This window comes from Canis aureus, chromosome 2 (genome assembly GCF_053574225.1).
Source record: "Canis aureus isolate CA01 chromosome 2, VMU_Caureus_v.1.0, whole genome shotgun sequence".
In the NCBI taxonomy this organism is placed as follows: Eukaryota; Metazoa; Chordata; class Mammalia; order Carnivora; family Canidae; genus Canis; species Canis aureus.
In genome coordinates, this window is record NC_135612.1 from 8483279 (window position 1) to 8506900 (window position 23622).

General features: G+C 41.0%; 1 protein-coding gene across 12 annotated transcripts in view; it reads right to left on the reverse strand.

Moving 5' to 3' along the window:
- PAM (peptidylglycine alpha-amidating monooxygenase) overlaps positions 1 to 23622 on the reverse strand; it is a 149822-nt gene that overhangs the window by 28687 nt on the left and 97513 nt on the right. For 6 of the 12 annotated variants that reach the window (XM_077863185.1, XM_077863175.1, XM_077863165.1 and 3 more), the window contains exons 14-15: positions 14125 to 14448; positions 4077 to 4206 (exon numbers count right to left, since the gene is read on the reverse strand). In XM_077863185.1, the coding sequence (XP_077719311.1) occupies positions 4077 to 4206; positions 14125 to 14448 (454 nt within the window). The remainder of the gene's footprint in view (positions 1 to 4076; positions 4207 to 14124; positions 14449 to 23622) is intronic. The other 6 variants (XM_077863244.1, XM_077863236.1, XM_077863227.1 and 3 more) reach the window with 1 other exon arrangement.

Below are 23622 nucleotides of genomic sequence, written 5' to 3' on the forward strand. Positions count from 1 at the left end.
ATAGTGTAGAACTTTGTAACACCCAGGTGAGCCCCACAGTCGGAATGTCTTGTAATACGTGGATTTTCCCAGCACTGAGAGCTCAAGCATTGGATGGCTGTGCGGGAAATGGCAGAGGAGCTCTCTGGTACACAGATGCTTTCTGGGTGTCCGGTGGCTACTCCCTCACGTGGTGCTAATGAAACCTCAATGTTTGCGTGGTCAACCCAACATTCTGAGCCTCACTCTCAGCCCGTTTGCTTCCAATGATGTCAACCCTATGCTCACATTCCAGGCACAGAATAAAAAACTTTAGGCTAAACCCAAAGAGTGGATATCATTCTTATGCCACAATGACCCATTTGGAGATGGAGGATGTGTTGACCTAAGGCAGACCAAAAAATATGCTAGAAGATTCAATGGAAGGGTTTTCTGTTGACCTGTCAGGGACACAAGTCTCCTCTTCCGTGAGACTAGTCTGATAATGTGATTCTGAAGCTGAAAGCAGAGAGAGGGATCAAATCAGGGCCCAGGAAGGAAGCATTTCTCCCAGGAAGGAGAAAAATGTGTTAAAAAATGGATCTTGGTGATGTCCTTTGGACTACCACACCCTTGAAGTTTTCACTTATACAAATTACAATTACAATAATAAGTACAATTACTTTACAAAATACATTTCCATTTTTCCTAAGCTAGTTTGTGTCGGGGTTCCAAGTGGTACAGCTTCCAATATCTTTGGGACCCTTTTGGATGGGTCCAACTCCACGAGAAAAAAAAAAATGACATAAAGGAAACAACTCTTAACACCTAAAAATTAAGAGTAAAACCCATGGTTTACTTAAGTGGGTTTGCGACGTGAGTCCTGCATAGTGGAACGACAACCATAGCTGAGAGGAATAAAAGAAAGGCCAAAAAGCAAGACTTGACAGTAGTCATGATTTTAAGACAGAGACCCAGGAACAGCTGGTACTGAGGCAGGAGCTACCCCACTCCTGCTGGGAGGCATTTAAACTTGAAAGTGCTCTAGCTGTGATGCTGCCCTAACACCAGGACGGACCAGAGGCTCTTAAAAGTTTCATTACGCCCTGCTGCTAATAGGCATTTCTTATTTCAGCGAGAAGCAGCTTCTTACAGAAGCCACATTAAAGCAAGGGACAGACCGGAAAGAGAATGGAAATCAAATAAAGAAAGGGAATGACAATCACCTTTCAGGAGGTTAAATTATTTTTATTATTATTGTTTCAGTTTGGTTGCCATGCTTAATTAGTGTGGTCAAACAGAAGAGTATGGGGGTGATCACGGAAAATAGGCAGCAATAGGGAAAGACAGTACTTAAAAATACAGTTGCTACGATGATAGCAAAGAGCGCAGGATACTAAGTATTAATTAGGGATTATTAATGCCAAGCGCTACGTGATAGTTAAAGAATGATCTCATACTAAAAACCAGGGGATACAGAGTGCTTAGATTTGATTTAGAGCAAGCTCTGGCCTTCTAGAATTTTGTGAACATGCGATGCATCAGGATGGGAAAAGTTCTAAGGGAGATTAATACAGGATTTCTCACTACTCTCTTCAAACAGTGGTAGCAACAAGAACGCAATTTCCACCCAATTGTTAACGTCCATTGTCTCTTACCAGCACATTGTAAATTCTTCAGGCAGGCACTTTTTCTTTTTTACAATCCTTGGATATTTAGTGAGGGAGAACAAAAACTATGTATTTTGTCTGTTTTATATAATGGGCCTTATGTATGCAGGACGGCCACGCGTGTCAGTTCAAAGAGCAGAACCCACAAATCCAAATCTATTTTTCTAAAATGTAACAGAGTCATCCACTTCTAATTCTCCTCATAGAATAATAAAGCAGACAGTGGTTAAAAAGCAGAGAAGTGAGTTCTGGAAGAGGAACTTCCCGGCAACCATGGCTTAAAAAGGCTGCTGGAGGCCAACGGGCAATATACGAGATGCAAGGAAAGAGAGGTAACAAAATTCTTACATGTGAAAGATACGAACTGAGAAAGAAGAAACAGAGATGTTAATGAGTTAAAGCAGTGCATCTGCTCTGAAGAAGTCTTGTATTTTTAACAAACACCTTTTTGTTGGTGCCATTTATTGGGATAAACACACCAGGGCTTTGGCAAATGAAACCGGAATCTATTTGCCCATGATATTGGTTCTCTAGATGAAAGCCAGATGCCAGGAAAAAGCAGCTCTTTGGCGAGGACTAACATGGAAGTCACAGAAAATGGTCTATCTGTGGCTCTTACTTCCTACCCCAAGGTCATCATCATCCACCCCGAGCTGGCCTGTCCCGATCTCTTCTCATATTAGATTGTTCCAGCCTCTGCTGTTGGCTTGGAGGGAGTATCACATGAAAATGGAGAATTGGACTTTATCCAATTCAGCTTTAGCCAGCTGAAACAGTATCAATGGGAGAAAATGACGCTGTAATTTTCTCCTCTGGTAAAATGTGGCTAGAAACCCATGCAGAAAATGTAGCAATATTCATTAAAACGAAGAATATGCTACAATGAATAGAAACAGTTTGCTTTTAAAAAGCACTTGTTAAAATACCATTAGATGTTCAATAATGACTAAGAAGATGTAACAAAGATGTATGAATAGGAATATTGAGTTCGATTGCTTTGAACCCTGAAGTGATTTCTTTCTCAGATTCCATTTTCCAGTGTGACAACGGGAAAGGACAATTAAACAATACCAAAGCTAGCAATCTGTTGTGAGATGCTGACTGCATTCCATCTCCACCTGCACAAAGAAAGCTCCATCCGTGTACAGAGGCAGAGCAGGTTTAGCATTAGCAGAAGTTTAATCAGTATCTCTGAAAATGGAAGGAAAAAAAAAAAAAAACTGAACTCTCTGGAGGTCCTCCGTTTTATGAGTGAGACCCTACAGGCCATACGCTTGAAAGGAGAAGATTCGTTGCAATTAATTGGTATTTTGAGATTTTACCTTCATATGTAAATTTGTGATACAAACAAATAAATAAATGGATATTCACTATTCGGGAGACTTAACACAACCTGCTAAATTGGGGAGCAAGCTTTTAACAAAATAATCATGTGAATGTACTCAGAATCCCATAAAAGGCAGTATCACACAGTGGGTACCGGGGCCCACCCTGGAGTCAGACAGGAAGGGGCCAAAGCATGGCCTTGCCACTAGCTAACTCTGAGATGTGGGGCAAGAAACACTTCCCTTCTCTTGATCTCTTCATCTGGAAAATGTGCATGATGGGGACAGCAACAGTGCCGGGCTGCGTGAGGTGGTTTACGTAAACATTTAGAAGAGTGGCAGGCCCACAGAAGAAAATAAAGGCTAGATAGATGGACATTTTTCCCAAAAATCCTTCCAAGGAGATAGCGGAAGGTAAAATAAAAGCTCGGAAAGAGACACCCAGAAGGAAAAGCAGGGAAATTAGTCCTTCAGTCTTGGGTGCTCTTAAAAAGAGAAAATTTGAGTAATAAAACGAATCTCTGAAAATGTGAAGGCCAAGCTACTCTCTCTCTACACACGTGGTGGCCAAACTGGTTCAAGCATCATCTTCAGAGGGCCAAGTGTCACCACTGCCACGGAGCGGGGTCTGATGGAGAAGGAGAGTCCAATCGTCCTAGAATGCTTCTTGACGTCGCACATACCCAGAAATAGCACAGTGCTGTATTGCAGTCAACTGACAACTTTTCTTGGCGGATCGTTTCTCATGATGCATTTTCTCTGACGTCTTATAATGCCTCAGCAGTGTACTGACTTACCTTCCCTTCTCCCTACGAATCTGAAGGTGGCTCCAAGGAGGAGGGAGTAAAATAAGCAGCAGGCAGGATCACAGACGGTTTGTTATTGCCTTCTTTCCACAAACTAGTTGGCGAAACTATTCTCATTTGTTTTTAAATGCACAGGACCTCCTTTCTCTACTTAGCACAGTCAGGCACTCAAAGAGTAAATGTGGTCTGCTCACAAAAACGAAGCTCAAAAAGAACCCGGGTTAGCTCCCTTAGGATTATGCTTAGCTCCACAAAGAGTGATGCATGCTGTATTTATTGTCAGGTCCCACTCCTTGAAGGAAAAAAATATTACTTACTTTCCATCCCAGACATGATCGCCTCTGTGGAAGATCACCAGGTTGTTCTTAGCGTCCAGAGCCACCCCAGAAACCTGGCCTGGCAGCAGGTATACTCCAGGCCAATCCAGTGCTTCTTCGACATGGAAATCTAAAAGAAAAACCCACACATTTGGTGTAAAAAGGAAAGCTAGTATAATAAGCTCATGAAGATTCACCGGGGGTTGGAAGAAACTCATGCAGTTACGTCACTAGATGCGAGGAAAACAAAAACCAAGCCGTGCTCTGCATAGATACACCACATGCACATGCTGGGCAGCTTCCCGAACCAGGAGCCAAAGTTAGTGCCTGCGAACCCGCGTGGGGACTGCATGTCCGCTGGTCCTGTGGATCAAACATGCCTGCACACACAGCTTCCCCTCAGTTGGTTTCTTGTTAACAGACCAACCTGAGACTCCTTTCTTCTTGACAAGATTCTTCTGTGAAATCCCTATTTTGGGGAAATACGGGAGCATGGACGGCCTCCTTTGAATACAAAGCCTTTACAGTAGGTGAATAAAGAGCAACACGGGCAGGACCCTGTATGCATGTCTAACGTACTCCAGGCCCTACAATACGCCACTGCGGATCATCTCCTGCCCCAGGAACCTGTAAAGGAGACCCACCGCGTTTCTCCGAACGGGAGTGGAATGGGAAGACACTCTTTCCTCGCTTTACTTCACCGTTGCCTAGCAGAAGGCCAGGGGAACACAAAGTCCGTGGCTGGATGATTTGCAAGCTCCTCTCATTTCTGGCCAGGAGACACCCAGGCTTAGAGACCATCTGGGTGCAGGTGTGCGATCTCCCTCTATAAACGTGCTGGTGAATAAAGAGGCACGCTCTGCGGGTTAGCTGTACTAATGGAGGATGCAAAATTTTGAAGATACTGTGAGATCTACTGTAGCAGAGTCGAAAGCTTCGGCAGGGACCCCGAGAGGTAGAAAGGAAGCTCCTGGAGCCCCGTTCCTCCTTCCCATCTTCCGGAGGACGTGGCAACAGGCCGTGGCATCCCCAGAGGCAGGCACTGCAGACGGCAGGGCCTGTGTCGTCAGCTTCTGAAAGCCGGAGAGGATGCTGCTATGAGAATAAACACTTAGAAGCAATTTCCTCAACTGTACTTAGGGAAATAGTACCGCTTCCCTCGAAGTCTCTTTACCTTTGCACGTGTAATTTTTTTTTCTTCAATAAAAATTAATGAGACAGCACACCCGAATGCCTGGATCAGTTCTGGCTACCACTTTTGCTAGAAGCATCCTCAACAAGTATTCCCTAAGTGTACGGTCTACGTTAAGGCATTATGCTTGACTCTGGGAACTCAAGGAAATAAAATGATGGTTTTTGACCTTGGAGGACATGTAGAATAAAATGAGAAAAAAACAAACAAAACAAAACAAACCAGAAACCAAATACCTAGGACACAGTGTCGTGCTGGAAGACAGGAAAGGGTCTGTAACCCTCGCCGGGGCTTGGGTGGGAGAGGCTAGGGTCAAGGCCAGACCTGGGAGGTCCCCTGTTTGCACTCACAGGGGGGTCAGGGCTCACCGGGTACAGAAGCGGGTAGAGAATATTTTGGTCAGAAAGGTCCAAACTGGGGACATTTATGACTGCAGGAAAAGTTTCAAGGCCTTTAGGAAATCTGCAGAGTCACCCGTGTATGGCCAGGCAGGGCTCGGGGGGCAGCAGGCAGGAGATCTAGTTTAGACTGGAAAATGTACCTTATACCACGGAAGGAGTATGGCTCTAACAACGAATGACTGTGAGTCTGAGCTGTGGGGTCTTGATCTCTACGAGGATTCATCTTGAGGCCCGCTGCAAGTACAGTATTAGTAGCAGGAGAGCACAGAGTTTGAGAATAATTTACGTTTGAAATACATGAGAGCCCACGAGAATGTCATTCTCACTCACGTGTTTTGAGACGCCTTCTTGAGTGGAAGAGAAGGGCGACAGGGTTACAGTGGGCACGCTTACACTTGCAAGCAGTTCTGGGCACAAGCAGTGGACGTGAATGGGGCTGCCCAGATGAATAGCACTCATCATCTATCACGCTTGTCATAAAGGGGAAAAAAAGGATGCAAACTGCTGCTACTGGCGGCCGGGAGCCACAGAAAGTTCTTAAGCACGGGCGACAAGGATTAAAACTGTGTTTTCAAAAGAGAACTCTGGAAATAGTGGTACAAGCATGCCAACCAGAGAAGTCTAGAGAGGTCAACCAGTAGCTAAGTCACTGTCCAAAGAAAAGGTCTGAAATTATTTTAAAGTTGCTTGAATCTCAGGTGACAGGTCGCTCATTCACGCCTGTTACAGCTCGCCCACCTGGTGGTCAGGTTCCTGGCAGCAGTCATCAGCTCCTGAAGAGTCTGGATGGGCTTCAAGGGAACCTCGAACCTCATGACAACAGAGACACTTAATGGCTTTCATCTGATTCTCAGAGCCCAGCACCACTGCCACCAGATGGAATTTCTTAAAAGGGCCAGGATCGTGTCATATTTACTATTTTCACCAAGTGTTGCACAGGGCCTGGGGTCCCTGTAGTGGCCTAATCCATGCACTAACCGGTCTCTAGTTAAGTTGTCAACTAGCACTCAAACACCCTTATGATCTTGTCATTCACTTGCACTACCTCTTTTTACCCTCACCACTGTGCTGAAGACACTGATAAGAGGCTCAATAAAAATGGTAATTGGTTAATTATTTTCATTAAAGAAAATAAACAGGGGGGCCTGGTGGCTCAGTCACTTAGGCTGCGGCTCAGGTCGTGATCCCAGTGTCCTGGGGTTGAGCCCTGCATCGGGCTCCCTGCTCAGCAAGAAGCCTGCTTCTCCTCCTTCTCCTTACTCGTGCTCTCTCATACTCTCAAATAAATAAATAAAATCCTTAAAAAAAAAAAAAAAAAGAAAGAAAGAAAAAAAAGAAAAAAGAAAAGAAACAAACATGTTTCTTAGAACATTTCTATTCAGTGGTTGACCAGCAGGAACTGGATGCTAGGGGCTGATGATAGTTCAGAGATACTAATTCTGATTAAAAAAATATATATGCGCAGTGTCCAAAATAACTACACTGGGGACAAATGTGAGTTTCATAAAATATTGGAAATACTGTGTAAGAAACTTTAATCTGGCTAGGAATGATCCCAATTATCACTGACCTTAGACTGGGAAGCACTCAGAAGTCTGCAAAAAGCACTGAGTGGATGCATTGGGAACAGTCTATCTTATTACATATGAGAATCCCTTTAGGTTGGAACTTTTCAAAAAGGAAAAAGCAGTGTAAATATCTGGAACATACTTATTAAAACGTATACTTTTGGTGAATTTTCAAAACAGTAAAGGTAGTAGGTAAGGAAATATATAAAAAGGCTAACGCTGCGAGCAACCTGGTTCTTCTAGCACTGAGTCGATGCAAAAGAGAACTACTCCGTGCATGGCAAAATTTTTGGAGAGACTCTATTTATATGTTATTTAGATAATACATATTATTTTAAGTGTGATTTTAAAATACTGCTGCACAATTATGAAGATTACCTGCCCAAGACCTCAAACTCCTCAGGGTCTAGGTCTCTGTGTTAACTAGAGATTCTACAGGAGTTAAAGGAAAACTGAGTTCATGTTCTCTTCTGGGAACATTAGCTTGGTTAATTGGTGTTTTTACTTCCAGCGTCACCATCTTTTTCGTCATTAGGGTTTTAAAGGCTGTGCCTGTTAAGACTGAGTGATTGAGAATCAGGGCAGTCACTTAGGGCCGGTGGTACGTGTATATGGAATTAATACTGAGGTACTTCCTTGCCCGGCCTGTCGTTACAGGAGAATCACAGAGTGCCAGTGACGTGCTGGCTCATCCTGGCTCATTTCACAGGAAAGGAACTGGAGGCTTGGGCCAGACTTCAACCATCAATATCGAGGATGACTATTTTCTAATCCCCAATTAAGAAATATTTCAAATCCTTATTAGAGAAATTACACGATAAACCGTATTTGGGTTCTCACTTAAACTTAACATTTTCAATCATGGCAGAGTTAAAAATTAGAGTTCAGATCTCTCTTAGCCTTCTTCATTTATGAAGTGATTCAGGATATGACTAATGTTGGAGAGCCTTACGGTTTTAATTTGAAAATTAATACAAATTTCTTAGACATGACCTTGGGCAAATCATTCCCACATCTAAGTGTCAGTTGCTCTAAATTCAGATGTCAAATAACTGGATTATTTCAGAAGAATTCTTACATGCATTATATAAAGGTAAATGTGCAGTCATATTCTGCTGTATATTTAGGGAAAAAGTTACTACTTTCAGAAAAAAATTCAACATTACTATTAAAATGGTATCAATAAATCACTAAGAATTAATGAATTACACCTCTCTATGAGGGAGATTAATGTTAGTGATCAATGCTGCTTTCATATGAAATTATTAAAAGGCATTTAAAAGGGCATTCATTCATCTGTGTTACAGAAGAACTAACAGAATTAAATAAAGCTGAGAAAAAAAAAATGTAATTTCCGACCCAGAGCTGTGACTTCACTTCAGTGGAACAGGGGCTCTTCACACTTAACCTTAAGTAAAAGACCCTTGATGAAATCACTAGACAGCTTCAACAGAAACAGGGAAATTCTCTTCTAGTGAGAAAAGACGCCTTATTTTGGTCAGGGATTGCTATTCACCAGAAGTGCCAGCAGTAACTATAATTAACTGAAACTACAGGAGAAATATTTATACTCAAGTCAGAAAGAAAACAAGAATTAAATTATAATGTTTCATTGAATGGAGATGAAGTGAGGGAGAGAAGTGAGACATCACGAGGGCTCAACAGCACTAGCAAGAATTTCTTTTTAAGATTTAACTGCAAACGAGATCGTCCACTTGATCAAAATGTTTGGATATTGACTGAGAAAGTACGATCAAAAGTAATCTACACCTGGAGTTACTACAATGAGATGAGACATGATGATGGGACAATTGGACCAAAACCAATCATCAGGCTTCCCTCTGGCCTGCCTGCCTTCTTTCCTCCCTCCCTCGCTCCCTCCCTTCCTATCTACTTATTTATCTACTATTTTATGTCATGGTGAGAGGCAAAATAACGAAGTGATTAAAAACCCAGATTTGGGGGATCCCTGGGTGGCGCAGCGGTTTGGCGCCTGCCTTTGGCCCAGGGCGCGATCTTGGAGACCCGGGATCGAATCCCACATCGGGCTCCCGGTGCATGGAGCCTGCTTCTCCCTCTGCCTGTGTCTCTGCCTCTCTCTCTCTCTCTCTGTGACTATCATAAATAAATAAAAATTAAAAAAAAAAAAAACCCAGATTTGGAGCAAGTCTGACTGGCTTTGAATCCTGGTTCCTTGAGCTATGGCACTTGAGGCATGTGACTTAACCTTTCTACACTTCAGTGTATTCCCCGATAAAATGGGTTTATAAATAGGGTTGTTACGGGAATTAAATAAGTTAATGCACCTCAAACACCTAGCCTGGCTCACAGGGCTATGTCTCTGTTCTTATAATTCTCCTTCCCTCCAGAGAGAAAATCCAGCCAACTGAATGCTTTATTTTACCCGGGAAATCCTACAAGATGTGAAACTAGAGGTAAGCACATGACTGAAATACGTTTGAAGTGTGGACTCTGTGTGAGTTGTCCATAGAATTTAAGTAAAATCCAAATATTTGTAAGAATATTGAGAGAGCTTATGAGTTCTTTTAACTGATAAAGAAGCGTCACACAAATGTAGATATTATTTTTGGATGCCCAGAGGTATGCAATTGCATCCTGAATCAGGCTTCCTGATAGCAAACAGTAGTCCAATCGTATCTGCCACTGAGAATAGCAATCCATAGTTTTATTTTTTTATTTTTTATTTTTTTCAATCTGTAGTTTTAAATTGATTTCTCAATGAGTCTGGTTTCCAGAAGAATAGAAACTAAGATTTTACACCTATCCTACGAATATTGTTTCACGCAGATACCAAACTAATGGTAGAACCCAAATGACTGTTAAGTGTAAAAAGGAGTGTATCCGCTCCTCAGTCTACCTAGCTGAAGATTTTCACATGGCCCATCATACATCACAGGCAAACATCAAGGCAGATGGATGTAAGTGATCGGGAGATTTGAAGAGCCACAAACTCCCATTGTGATGGAACACCACGCCAAGTCATTTTCTGATTTTATCAAATTGGGAGCGCCAAATTTTACAGCTTTCCTACACATTCCAAGAAAATTCTCTCATGGATGCTGCTTAAGTTAATTAATATTTAGTTCTATTACTTCGGTGTTTAAAATTTTGAAATCTTAATATAGTATGACATTAATGGTGGCAATTAGAATCATAATTATTGTTAATGTACTACAACATTTATTAAGTATTTTCTGTGCGCCCGAAACTGTTCAAAAAACTTTCCATGTATTATCGGATACATGGAAATATTATTCGACCCTCATTTTCAACCCTATGAGAAATGTACTGTTACGATCTTTATTTTTATAGATGAGAAAACTAAAGCCCAGAGAATTTCTTTTGTAAACCTTCCCAGGGATCGCATAGTTATGGGTGTAGCTAGGATTCAAAGCCAGGAAGCTGGTCTCCAGGGCCTGAAGCGTTCCACATCATATTACCTCCATGGAATGGTTTTCAAATTTTATTTCAGCCAAATGCAGAATCAATCGTTCTGGGGCAAGCTGTATTGTGTGCATGCAGCGCATGCACATGTGTGTGTTGTGTGCGTGCATGTGTGGGGCATGGAGACCGCAACCACTGCTTCCCCTTTGAGGCATGCCCTTTCCAGCAATAGTTGGAAACCTCTGGACTAGTCTAGCTGCACCTCTCCAGGACATTTCTGTGCTTCTAGTGCTGTTTCAGGACTACTGGGAGAAGAGTTTTCAGAACAGACCCGCCAAAGGTCACGAAGGTCGGTGCTATTTGCGGATCTTTGCACTTTTACAGACACACTAAAAACACACTACTTAACCATCTTGTTCTTGGGAATGCTAAAGACTTCACAGCAAAGTTGGAAGACATCATTCACGCAGCTTGTGTCCACTGATCCTCAACCCACTATGCGGTGGGAACTCAATTTTAAAGGGGCAGTTGCCTGGTTGTGGGACCACGTGGAATTCAGACCCATCTAGAAGCGCACAAAATGGTACAGCTTTTGAAACCCTCAGGCAGTCCTGGGCCTACCCCACACAGTCACATCCAGATTTTTGAGCTGATCAGTATGTCACCCTTGACCCCTCAACTCGGCTGATTAGGACCCATTACTGTGTGACAGTTCCAAAATATGGCCCAGTCAATGAGATCTAAAGAGCTGCAGCATAAAATGCCTCTGTACCGGGTTGTGCTAGTGCTATCAACCATGGACATCACAACACGGTCCCAAGGAGAAGTTTCCAGCTTCTAAGCAGTGATGGTCCAGAGCTCCAGGGAGGTATATCCTAACTGGGCAAGCCAGTTAGCCCAGTATTTCGTGCACGACCATAACGAAGTGTAAAGAACTAGAAGGTGCACATTCTACTTTTAAGTTCAGTCATAGTGTCCAAGTTTTAAATTCAGACTCTGTGACCTCATGGAAACGGGTTAACTTCTCTAGGATTCCATTTCTTTGTTTGAAAATTAAAATAGGTCTCAAAGAGACATGAAATGAGTATGAGCTATGATATTAAGCAGCATGACAGCCTTACATTTTTGTTTTAGTAATAATCTCAGATGAAAAGCCACCTTCTTCTTTGAAGCTAATGTAATTCCTTACAGCACATTAGGCATTTAGGGAGACAGTTCATTCCTCCGGACCATGAGGGTACCATTTTCAGTTTTGTCTGAAGTATAAAGAAAGGGAATGAGAAAAACAGTGGAAGGTTATCCATCAAATTTATTCCCCTTATTCATCCCCTGGGAAATATACATGAATTAGCCTACTGTTTCACTGGGGTATTGTATCCTACTAACTCCCTACTTTCTTTTTTTGCTGATGGAAGCTTCCTGAGGACAGGTCTTTCTCTGGCTTACAGAAAGAAATGAAATATTTCCAGTTAAGGTTAGCTATTACATTGTGTCATGATGAACAATGAAAGTTGGAAAAAAAAAAAAAAAAGGAAAGGCTTTCAGAAACAGCTTATCTAAAAATGAGTCTCGCGAGTCTGCATTTAATGTTTAAAAAGGTCTTGAATCAGAGTAGTGAAGCAACACTAAAATAAATCATCTCAGAAAGGAAATACATGCACATTTCCTTTCTATAATTAGGATTTGTGCTGTATGTTTCTATGACTCATTGTTTTATTTCATTCAGTGACCTTTACCCACATATTTAAAATGAAAGGAAATTTCCTGACCAAGATCCTGCGGAAACATTTTCTCCCTGGACACTGCCATTCTGACCACCACGGAAAGTGTACGATCCAGCAAGAAAATGCACTTGGGGTATTTGAAATATTTCTTTCATTAAAAAGCTAAATAAGTTTTAGGAACACCATGCCTTAAGTTAAACTATGATTTTTACACGGGCACTTACGATACCCATAAATAACCACTACATCATTTCAAATTCAGGAGTAACAAAGAGAAGTCACGGAATAAAGCATGATGCAGCGCCAACATTTCACACTTGAATAGAGCTGTGTCCTCACCAGGGAGGCCCTTGTGCCTCGTATATGTTCATTCTGTGTGGGTTCCCACTGACGGTCCCGAATGCAGAGGTTCAGAAAGACACTTGAGCCTATTTATGAAGTGGACAGGGCCACGATGACCTGCAGATTTTCTAGGCACCACACTCGGCAATGTCAATTCGGTTGTTCTTTGGTGGGATTCAGGAGTCGCGATTTTTCCTAAGCCCCACCTTAGGTGATTCTGATGCACTGCAGTCCAGGGGACCCCTCTTGAGAAACACAGTTTCATCCGATAACATCAGGAGTTAGAGCAGGGCTGATCCTATTTAAATATCAAGATGTAAAAATCCAGGTCCCAGTTAACATCCCATGTAAACTACTAGATCAGTCCCAATGGACGGTGCTTGAAACTTCTGTGTGAGCCAAAAAAGGCACCTCATGCTAATTTTTTTTCAATTATAAATAAAAATCAGCTGGGTGTTGAATAATTTATGGCTTCCTGCAAAGCTGTATTTTGAAAACACCAAGCTGGCAGCCTGAGCCATTCCAGCCCACGCGTGGACAGCTGCCATGCACCCATATCCGTTACTTTTTTGGAGATTATCTCCACATGCTGTATCATCTGGCTTTCCACATTAGCAAGGAACACGAAACACAATCGATGGGACAGAGGCCACAGCACAATTAAAGACAAAGATGAGGCATCCATAGCTTGCTGGTACAGAAACCTGAAGGGAATAAGTATTGTCCTCTAAATATGGAAGCCAATCCTGGTTAGAAATAAAGATAAATCTCAAGAGTTTCTGACTTGCTGGAGGTCCCCCCAGAAATAACTACTCAATTTTCCAATTAAGAGTGTAATTGATGATGGAACTTAAGAAACTACAGTCATAAAAATGGTTATTATTATTATTTTTTTTTTTTTTTTTTTTTTTTTACAAGTCAACTGGAAGAGAATGTTGGAAGGATAAGATTCCTTTCATGGGAATTTAACTCCCTTAAAAAAGAAGGTTGCATAAAGGCATTTCATGTACTGAGACTGTACGTATCGGGTGTTGAACTTCCCATTTCTTTCCACAGAGCAGAACAGAGAACACCGATTTGGTAAGAATTTGCTGCCCTGAGTTTCATGTGCCGCCCCCTCCCCAACATGATCTAGATCTTCTTGGCCCCGGTAATTCCGGCTCATCAACTGAACGGAAACTGAATTTATGTAGCCTCGGACCAAGACAGAAAGAAAAGCTCAAACCAAAGTGATATCTCATAACCCAGGTCTGAGTAATGTGGTTTTTCATTTTTGGTTGTTTTTTTTTTTTTTTTTTCCTGCTAAGTTCTTTTGATGGTTATTTTTTCACCCATTCATTTTTATTCCCTTCAGATTCTGCTAATGTGGATTGCAGCGTGTTATAGTTTGTTCTTTAAAAGAAGCCCTACACGCACCTCCTGAGCGGTCTGGTTCCCAGGTGCCTTCAGCAGGCAGGGGCTGCTGTAATGACAGAACTCTGCTCTCTGCTGGCCTCAGAGTAGACTCTAGCCTGTGGAATTTGTGAATTCTGTCTCGAACAAGAACGGCATTGCCCCTGTCCTCACGCTCTGCACTCCCTCTGGCATCAGGAGGACCAACATCCTTCTTCTGGACTACATTTGCAATCTCAGCTACCAGGTCTGACTCTGACTCTGCCTTTTCTGTAGGATTATACTTATGCACATGAACCACATCTTCCCTCTCTCCTAGCAGCTTGGAAAGCAGTGAATAGAAATCACCTGTGGAAAAAAAGAGAAGAGATAAGGGGTGGAGGGTTGATAAGATTGCAAACTTTACAACATTTTGTGCCTTACTAATACCATCTCCTGGTTCGTCGTCGTGAGTGGGAGAGAAGGTTGCTCTCAGATGTTCAAGCGTGAGGGGAAAAAAAGAGGATTTCCCAGAACAAGGAAAAAAAGGACAGGCTTCACATTTCATTTCATAAACCACCTATTTCTTTATCTCAGGAGCCAACAACACGAGATAACCTCTATTTGCATATTAGTGGACACAAGACGATGCACATGTGATTGCGCGGCATGTTTCAATAAATGGTTTTCACGGTAGAGCTGGATTGATTTGGAAGTTCGATTTCTAAAAATATTATTAACAGCTACATCAGAAAACAGCCATCTTTGAGGAAAACGCTTTGGAGTTGTCTCCAGAAGCCTATTAGAGTACAACGTACGAGAAATTAAACGTGTATTTTTCAGCATATGCATAAAACACAAGATACCTAACAGGTATGCGCCTCTTCTTGGCAAGTGGAAAACCAAAGTTTTATTATTATTATTAATTATTATTATTATTATTATTATTTTGTCAGCAGTGCTACTGTAAAGTAGCTCCAGTTGTTCATTTTAAACAAGAAATAAACAAATTCCAGGAAAAGAATTTTGCGAGAAAAGAATAAATTAAATCACTTGCAAACAAAAGAGAAGATTTTAATAAACGATCATTGGAATGATGCATCACTAAGATACATTTCATGTCTATTTTTTTTTTTTTTTACTAAAAAGGAAACTTGGATTTGATAATTTAATTCCATGAAAGCAAATTATTTATAAAGCATTATGACTTCCATAGGACTACGGAAGGTTCATGAAGCACTTTAAACCTCATCATTTACATCTATGGCTTTAAATCCATGTACATCAGCTATGTGAATGGGAAACATGTTTACATTCTCAACAGAAACATAAATCTGCTTTTCTAAGCCAAACCCAGAGGTAACAAACACTCATTTCTTCTTTTTCCTCACTCTAAGTGCTGCTAATGAAATCAGTTAGGACTGCGGAGTCCTATTGCTTAACTTTAATTACATCTACAGCATGATCGGTTAACATTTGTAAAATCTTTTTTATGACCAGTAGGAAATGAAAATGATAACTGGCTTAACGACGACACATTCCTCTAAAGAATATATTATTTAAAAATTGGTGCAAGGGGACATGAAGTCTTTCCAAAATGATGCTAAGAGATCCTGTCATGTTTACAAACAGTCTTGGTTTAATGACTCAAAGTAGGTTTTCCATTCTTGCCCACGAAAGCAGCTTCTCCCAGGTGAAATCTTCAATCAGAAAATAATTGCCAAGTAATAGGGCCAATCTCAGTAAAACGAACAAAGCAAATTACACCTCAACCAAACCTGTTAGGCCACGGTGGCATTTTGCTGCACGGAAACGAATCCATTACCGCTGAATCCTCCTGCACTCCCCGCCCCCCCCCAAATATAAATAGCTTACCGTGCTGTTAGACAATGAAACATCCACACAGAAAATGAAATGCAAGATTATTTCGGGAACAAAAATCAGCATCTTAAATCCTGAATCCATGTCATTAGGCTAATAATGTTGGTGGAGGAACGCAGACTTGCCACTATGCGTAGTTTATTCAGGGGGGTCAGTAAAAATCTAAAAGCTGTGATGAAGCATCAAACGCATGATGCTCTGGTTCCTTTGAAATGGTCATTTTCAATCATCATTGGGTTAGGAAAACAACAATTCAGCAAAGTCATGGGCTTGGCTGCACAAAGGTTGCATTGGCCTTAGGAAAACAAAGCTTCAGAGCTGCAGCTCATTTATAGAGATAGAGAGATAGAGAGAGAGAGAGAGAGAGAGAGAGAGAGAGAGAGAGGGGAGACCACTAGATGGCTATCTCTCACGTTCTCAGGCACAAACCAAAGAGTTTTCCTTTCTCTTCTGGGGACTGGATTATATGGAATCTTGAAATGTTACGTATTTTTCTGAGCCACATAGATCTAACCTTGAGTGCAGGGGATGGAGGAGAAAATAAACAGGACATCGTATGGTCTCTACCCCAGTTTTAGTTCTCGATATTCCCTTCCTTTTCAGTTTTATGGTAGCGCCATATGGCTTTCCCTTCCTTCAATGTCAATCTAAGAGGTTTCTTCTTCCTGGGACACGCTCTCCCCAGTAACCACCCGGCTCCCAAGTTTTCAGATACTGAAGTGTCACTTACGTCCCAGAAGCCCTCCTTGACCATCCAAGCAGGGGTCTCAGTTCCGTGGCCCTGCAGCACTCAGGTCCTTCCTGGGGTGGTGACCGCCCAAGGTCTGGTGCATGTTTCATACCCATGTTTGAATCCCACCCTGGTGCTTAGTGGCTCTTCTGTGTCTCTAAGCAAGTTGCTTAACATTGTAAAGGTAACGACTACAACCTCTAAGAGTTGTTTTGTGGGTTTCAAAAGTGACTGTGAAAGGCCCCGTCCAGTGCACACGGTAAAGCAGGTGTCACTGAACCGTAGCTATTGTAACTGCCAGCAAAACAGACCTAAACTCTGGTTGCCACATGCACGTGTGTCTGTTTCGATCTGTTGTTTACCTCAAACTAAAAAATTCAATTCTTATTTCGTATTCAAGTGTTGGGATTTTCATAATGAGGGTAAAAAAAAGCCCCTTTAACTTCACAGCCCTATATTTTCTCACCACGTCACTATGGCTGCAGTAGTGACTTGCTTCCTGGCTTTGCCAAAGGAAGTGGTGCTTGCACTCTCTCTCTGTCTCTCTCTCTCTCTCTGTCTCAGTCCATTTTTGGAGAAAGCACTATCCCTACTCCAGTGTTCTGGATGCCAGCCCTCCCAGTACCCCCTGGAGCCTCTCCTGTTTTCTTTTCTTTTCTAACACAGCTTCTTTGCCCAAGACTTGGCTCCGGTTACAAGCACACCCACTCTGCATTTCTCTTGGGTGGTCGTGGAGGAAAGAGAGACCTTCCTTGACGCAGTTCGTCTTTCCAACTTTACTGCCTCCCCTTCTCCTTCACCAAGTTCCAGCATCGTCCAACGGTGCTCTCTAAGGTAACAGCTGCCCAACACGAAAGCCACCAGACACAGGGGGCTGCGGAGAACTTGTGATGTGGCTAGTGTGACTGAGGGATCTAATGTTTACTCTTACTTGTTTTTAATTAATTTATACCCAAATTCAAATAGCCACACGTGGCTAGTGTCTACCATACTGGACAGTGCAAGGAGACGTCATCCTTCCTCATATCCTTTCTTGTCTAAGCCAAAGGCATCTGCTTCCACCTCTTCCTTCACTCCTTTATGGCTTCTTCACCAGTTGCTCAAGAGCTCCTAGTTGCCAAAGGCAATAGACCCTTCATCTTGGCCCACTGGTCCCTTCAGAAACTCTTGCCCTTATGGCATTCTTCTTTCCAGACCTTCTCCACCCGTCATCTTTGCTTTCTCTTACTCTTCTCCAACATATAAAAATGCTGGTGTTTTCTGAGATCTATCCCTGGCATCCTTTCTTTCCCCCGGTGAAGGCCTCTTCCTATAAATATCAGCCATTCATGAGGCTTAAGCTGCTGCCTCCAGACAAATGGCCCTCATATCTGGAGTTCTCCTGGGACCAAACTGATGTATAAAACCACTCTCTGAAAACATCCAAACAGACTTGGATGTCTGTTTCATCAGAATTTTGAACTCGACATGCCTAAAACTGAGCTCTTCATCTCCTCCCCATACTTCATCTTTTTTATAGTATCTCTCTTGATGATGAAATGTGTTTTGGGTCAATCAATCCAGAAAACGGGACTTGTCCCTCTCCCACCAGTGAGTCACAAAGTCAACTGATTCATCAATGCTGACGTGTCAACATCACCTTCCCCCTCCCTACCACCAGGACTCATGTGGGATTCTTATCATCTGATCGCATGCTGGAAGACTCTTCCCCTCCTTCCTCAGAACTGATTTTCATCCCTGCTTTCAACGTCCAAATCTGCCTGTAATAATATTAAAGCTGCTCTACTTCTGTGGAACTGACTTGTGACTGATCATAGCCCATGTCCCCTGGACACTCCCTGGTTATACCCCACCTTTTCCCCAGCTCTGTCAACATTTGTATTTCACAGTGACATTCTCTAATTTTATTCTGGTTCCCACTGCTAAGATGACCATGTAATTTATTTCCCATACTGGGACATATTTGAGAAGGAAGAGTGTTGTAAATATTTATACTAGGCATAAAGTGGGACAATCTTGGAAAAACTGGGAGATACAGTTACCCTACCTATTGCTGACAGAGATAACAGATAAACAAGTAGTTTATAAACCACACATGATGATAATAGTTAATAGTTAACATCTCTTGTGAGCTTAGCATCAGTTACCTTGCTGAGTTGCTTTATACAATTCAACACATTTATTATCTACAAAACACTCATCGTACTCATTTTAGATGGGGAAATTAATGGTAAAGGACTAACCTGCACATGCGGTAGGAAGCCGAGCTGGGATGTGAAGGAGCAACCTGAATGAGAGGCCCACCCTCCTCACTGACCACTATACTGGATCCAGGCTTCCCTGCCCCTCTTTTTTCTATAATGGTCAATAAACTCTTTCCTGTGAATTTACCTTGGACCTGTCAATCTTATTATATTTAATTTTTTTCTATGTAAATTAACTGTCCTTTGAGCCCAGTTCCTGCGTGACCTTTTTAACAGAGCAAGTTTCTTTTTGTCTTTTCCTGGCCTGTCTTCTTCATATCATCAGATTCTATAAGATTTTCTCAAAAAACTTTTGTACATTTAAATTATCTGGGAAGGGACAGGTGGAAAGGGATAAATGCAATTTTATATGAAAAAATATAAAAATCCTCATTTCTTACTCACTGTTGTATTCTCAGTGATTAGTACTATTCCTATCACAGCAGATACTCAGTAAATTAATCTGCAAGGAATAATAATTCGTTAAAAATGTCATCCTTCGCTTCTGCCATCAGTAGAAACAAAAACATCTCTTTGATGATTTTAGGCTGCAGTGAGTTCATTTCTTTTTCTCACCCAAACTTTTGATTCTTATAAAATGCAGAAATGTTCTAGTTCTTTAAAGTTATTTGGCTGAGAGCGTCTGGATTTGGAAAACATAACTGCAGTAGCAGCTAATATGCCAGGGAAAAGAACACAGCATAGTATGAGGAAATCTAAAACACTACCAGTTAGACTCCCACTTTGGTAAATTGCGTTCTTGCATTAACTACTTCCCGACTCAATGGACTTTTTTCTTTTTTGTAGGGACCATTTACTATTCCCTGCCATCAACATGAAAATTTCTCTGGTTTTACTTTATCAGGAGATAAACTGAAATAGAAACACACGTTGAAAAATTACCCCATGAGTTTTCTTTTTTTAATTAAAATGCCTTAAGATTATTGAATTAAAAAAAATAAGGTTCTCTACTTATTTGTTGAGGCATTTAAAAAAAAATGATCAGGAACATTTTGGTAAATCTTCAGAATATGAAGTCCCACTTGCCACACATATCACTAGCTCTTTATTACCTACAGCAAACAGCTTCCACTATTGCTCTGTGATTTCTATGGTACATGGAAAGTAAATAGGAGGTGCCAAGCAGCCAAGCTAATGAGACGGCAACATGGAACATACCTGATTAATGAAAGAGATATGAGGAATGGAAAAATAAAAGCTTTTCTTTTCAGATTTTAACATTTTGGTTTAGAACTGAGTCATGCTTGATTTTTCCCTTCTGGTTAGTTGATTTGGTTTACTTATCACTAACATTGATCCTACTAGTCTTCGTGAAATAAAACACGATCGTGGTGACCAGCTCAAGGATCGCAAATGAAGTAAAAACTTTATTATTTTTTTTCCTTTTAGGGAACTGAACAATCAAAACGGGCTTCCCTCTCCTTTTCTTATAGAAATGAGACAAACATAAGACAGAGAAGTTAGCAGATGATGGCTTTTGCAACTACCACGCACACAGATGTGTATCAGCAAGCACAACTGTGTGATAAATGATCATTCTCATCTGCCTATTTTGCTATTAGGAAACCAATTCAAAACAGCACCGACTCCTCCTCCCAGAGCCTCGGGAGGTGTTTAGAATTGTGTTTGATAGATGAGTTCAATATATAAAGACTTGTGAGCTGCTCATAAATCATAACAAACTGATAAATTTTTAGCGAATGGGAATACAAAAAATAACTGTATCCTCTTTCAAACAGCAAAGTGGCGTTGTGGGTGCTTGGAACCAGCCAAGAGGATGCTACTAAAATCATCTGTACTTTACAAGAGAATGAAAGGAGTATTCTATTTTCAACAAAGCAAAGAAACAGAAATTTTAGTTATTAAGCCCGGCCTTTGCTTTAATCCCTTCATAAATGGTTTACCAGCTGTCACTTTAACAAGTTTTTACAGTAGATTATTGTCTTTTTAACTTGCAACCCTGTTCCCTTGATTCTGCTTATTTGATAAAACATGCCAATGGTAATTCATTTTTGTTAGCATAAAACTACTGTGAAATTATTCTGTTTCACAGAAGGTGTCTGAAGACCTTTAACTATCTGGGGTCATGGAGTGTTTTCCCTCTACAAATTGTATTTTTGTCATATTCTCCCTGCCTTGGGAATATAGTCGCTCACACTGACCTTTGAGTAGAAAGATTGATTAGATGGGGGCACGAAGACTAAAATGAGAAGAGTTGGGAGCAAACTGAATAAAACATGTAAAAGGCCCTTTCTGCAGCAAAAGAAACGCTGTCTAGAGCATAATGTAAAATAACAAAGACAACTAGTATTGTAGATTTTGGCTTCCAATTCTTCCATGAGTTTTTTTTTTTTTTTAAAGACATCAAATCTTCCCAATACAACTAGCATAAATTTCAACACTGCCCCTTTGAATTATAAAGGAAACACTCAAAATCAGGACTCCTAAGTGTCTTTGTATAGATTTTTGCTCGAAGCTGGTAAACCTCTTGGTTTCAGCCCCTAATCCTTATACTCGAAGAATGTTGACAGAAAGCTCAGGTTGTGCCAGCAGTATATATAAGAAATTGTAACACATAAGAAATAAAGAGAACTTAACAAAACATGCTTTACTTTTCCCAAAGTGCCAATCATAAGACATAGGTAAAGGATATGTTTGTGTGTCTGCTCTGGAAAAACCTTAATGCCACCCTTCTCATTCTGTAGTCTTCGGGGATTGTTTCCTCCACTTAGAATCAATGTCGAATTGAGTCATACTGTTTAGCTTATTGCATTCATGACAGACATAGGTCATTCTTCACTTAAAAATTTTTTCAAAGGATAGTAATGCTTCAGTCCACTGTGACTACCTAGTAGTGTTTTTCTGCCTGGAGGCGAACATAATCAACTCGATCACAGGTTAGCTCACCTACAGATGCACAAGCTAGTCTCAAAGCAGTACAGGCAGGGAACACGCACATATTATGCAGGCAAAACAAATCACACTTGCCAATAACTTTCCAGTTGGAGGCAATATTCAATATATGGTGTCGAAAAAAAAGATACAAAACTGTGCATACACGATCTATATGTTATTATAATAATGTGCATATAATATACATTTCACACTGAGATGTACATCTATATCCATATTCCTGGGGATTATGGATGATTTTTTTATTTGCTTCTTTGGATTTTTCTGTAAATTCCGTATCTTTTTAAATGAATATTATTCCACACGTCAGTCAAATAAGCATTATGTTTTAAAAACCTCCACAGACTTAATTAAAGCCTCATTAAAATGTGTCCCATTGTTGCATGATAGGTAAAGCTGTCGTATAATGCGGCTCTTCTCTTATCTTCACAATTACACCTTTTGAGATAGCTCTAAGATACAGTTGCCGTTCACCAAATTTTGTTCTTCAGGAAGCAAATATAGACAAGAATACTGCAGAAGGTAAGCGTGTTTAAAGCACAGGCTGGGCAACACTCCATAGATTCATATAACTCAACTGTCTCTTTTAGCAAAATTTCCCATCAAGATTAATATTCTGACAACAATTAATAGCTAGCTATTTCTGTGATTAGAATTTTAAAAAACCCAAACTTCTATTCCTCCTGGAGAAACAGAGTAGTAGATAAATAACGTGATGGAGGACTCCTGGGAGGCTCAGTCAGTTAAGCATCGGCCTTCATGAAGCTCAGGTCATGATCCCAGGGTCCTGGGAGCGAGTTCCACATCAGGCTCCCTGCTCCTGGGGAGCCTGCTTCTCCCTCTCCCTTTGCCTGCCCCTCCCCGTGCCTGTGTGTTCTCGCTTTCTCTCCCTGTCAAATAAATAAATAATATCTTAAAAAAAAAAAAGCGACACAGCTACATTTCTTTTTTTCAGCCTAGATCGCATTAATCTCTTTCTGTCTTTTTTACTACCTTAATAAAAGTCATCCCTTCATTCCAAAAGAGAATTTATTACATATCTTGACCATTATCTTCCTATATGTTTTCCAACATATTAAGATAGGAAGTAAAAATAATAGTTTGTGTTATCCAGGAAGAACTCTTCTCTATTATTTAGCCACTGATGGGTACAGAACTTGCCTTTGAGTACATGTCCTCTGACGTTTGGGGTCTTTTCATTCCTGCTCCATAACTGTTCTATTTCCAGGGGGGGGTTTGAAGTCCTCTGTGTGACCAACATAGTTACGGTCTGTTAACCTGTGGCTAGCACAACCAAAATGATTCACAGCTTTTATTTATTGGGGATTTAAAATATTAAAAGAATCAATACAAGCTGGAGGAGTACCTGAACATAAGTTGTTTTGGCCAGAATACCAAAATAAGGCAAAAGGTTGAGTTGGGGGGCTTCCTTAAAAATCAGCAGATGTGGCATGATTCATTTGAATAATTAGAGCCCTCTTCTTAGCAACCTGGCCAATTTATCTACCCAGGGAATTAATACAAATACATATTTTGTGCAAACAAATATCTCTGAGAAGGATGGGATACTCTCTCAGTAATGAGTAGATGTGCTCTGTGTACTGCAAGGAGATAGATCGATCTCATTGGCGAATCAAATAGACTGTGTATAGAAATATGCATTTGTTATATTTCTCTCTTCTCTAAAAGTCTAGGCTGGTGGTCCCCAAAGACCAGCAGAGTAATATGTGGGCTACACTGGACAGTGAAATGGAT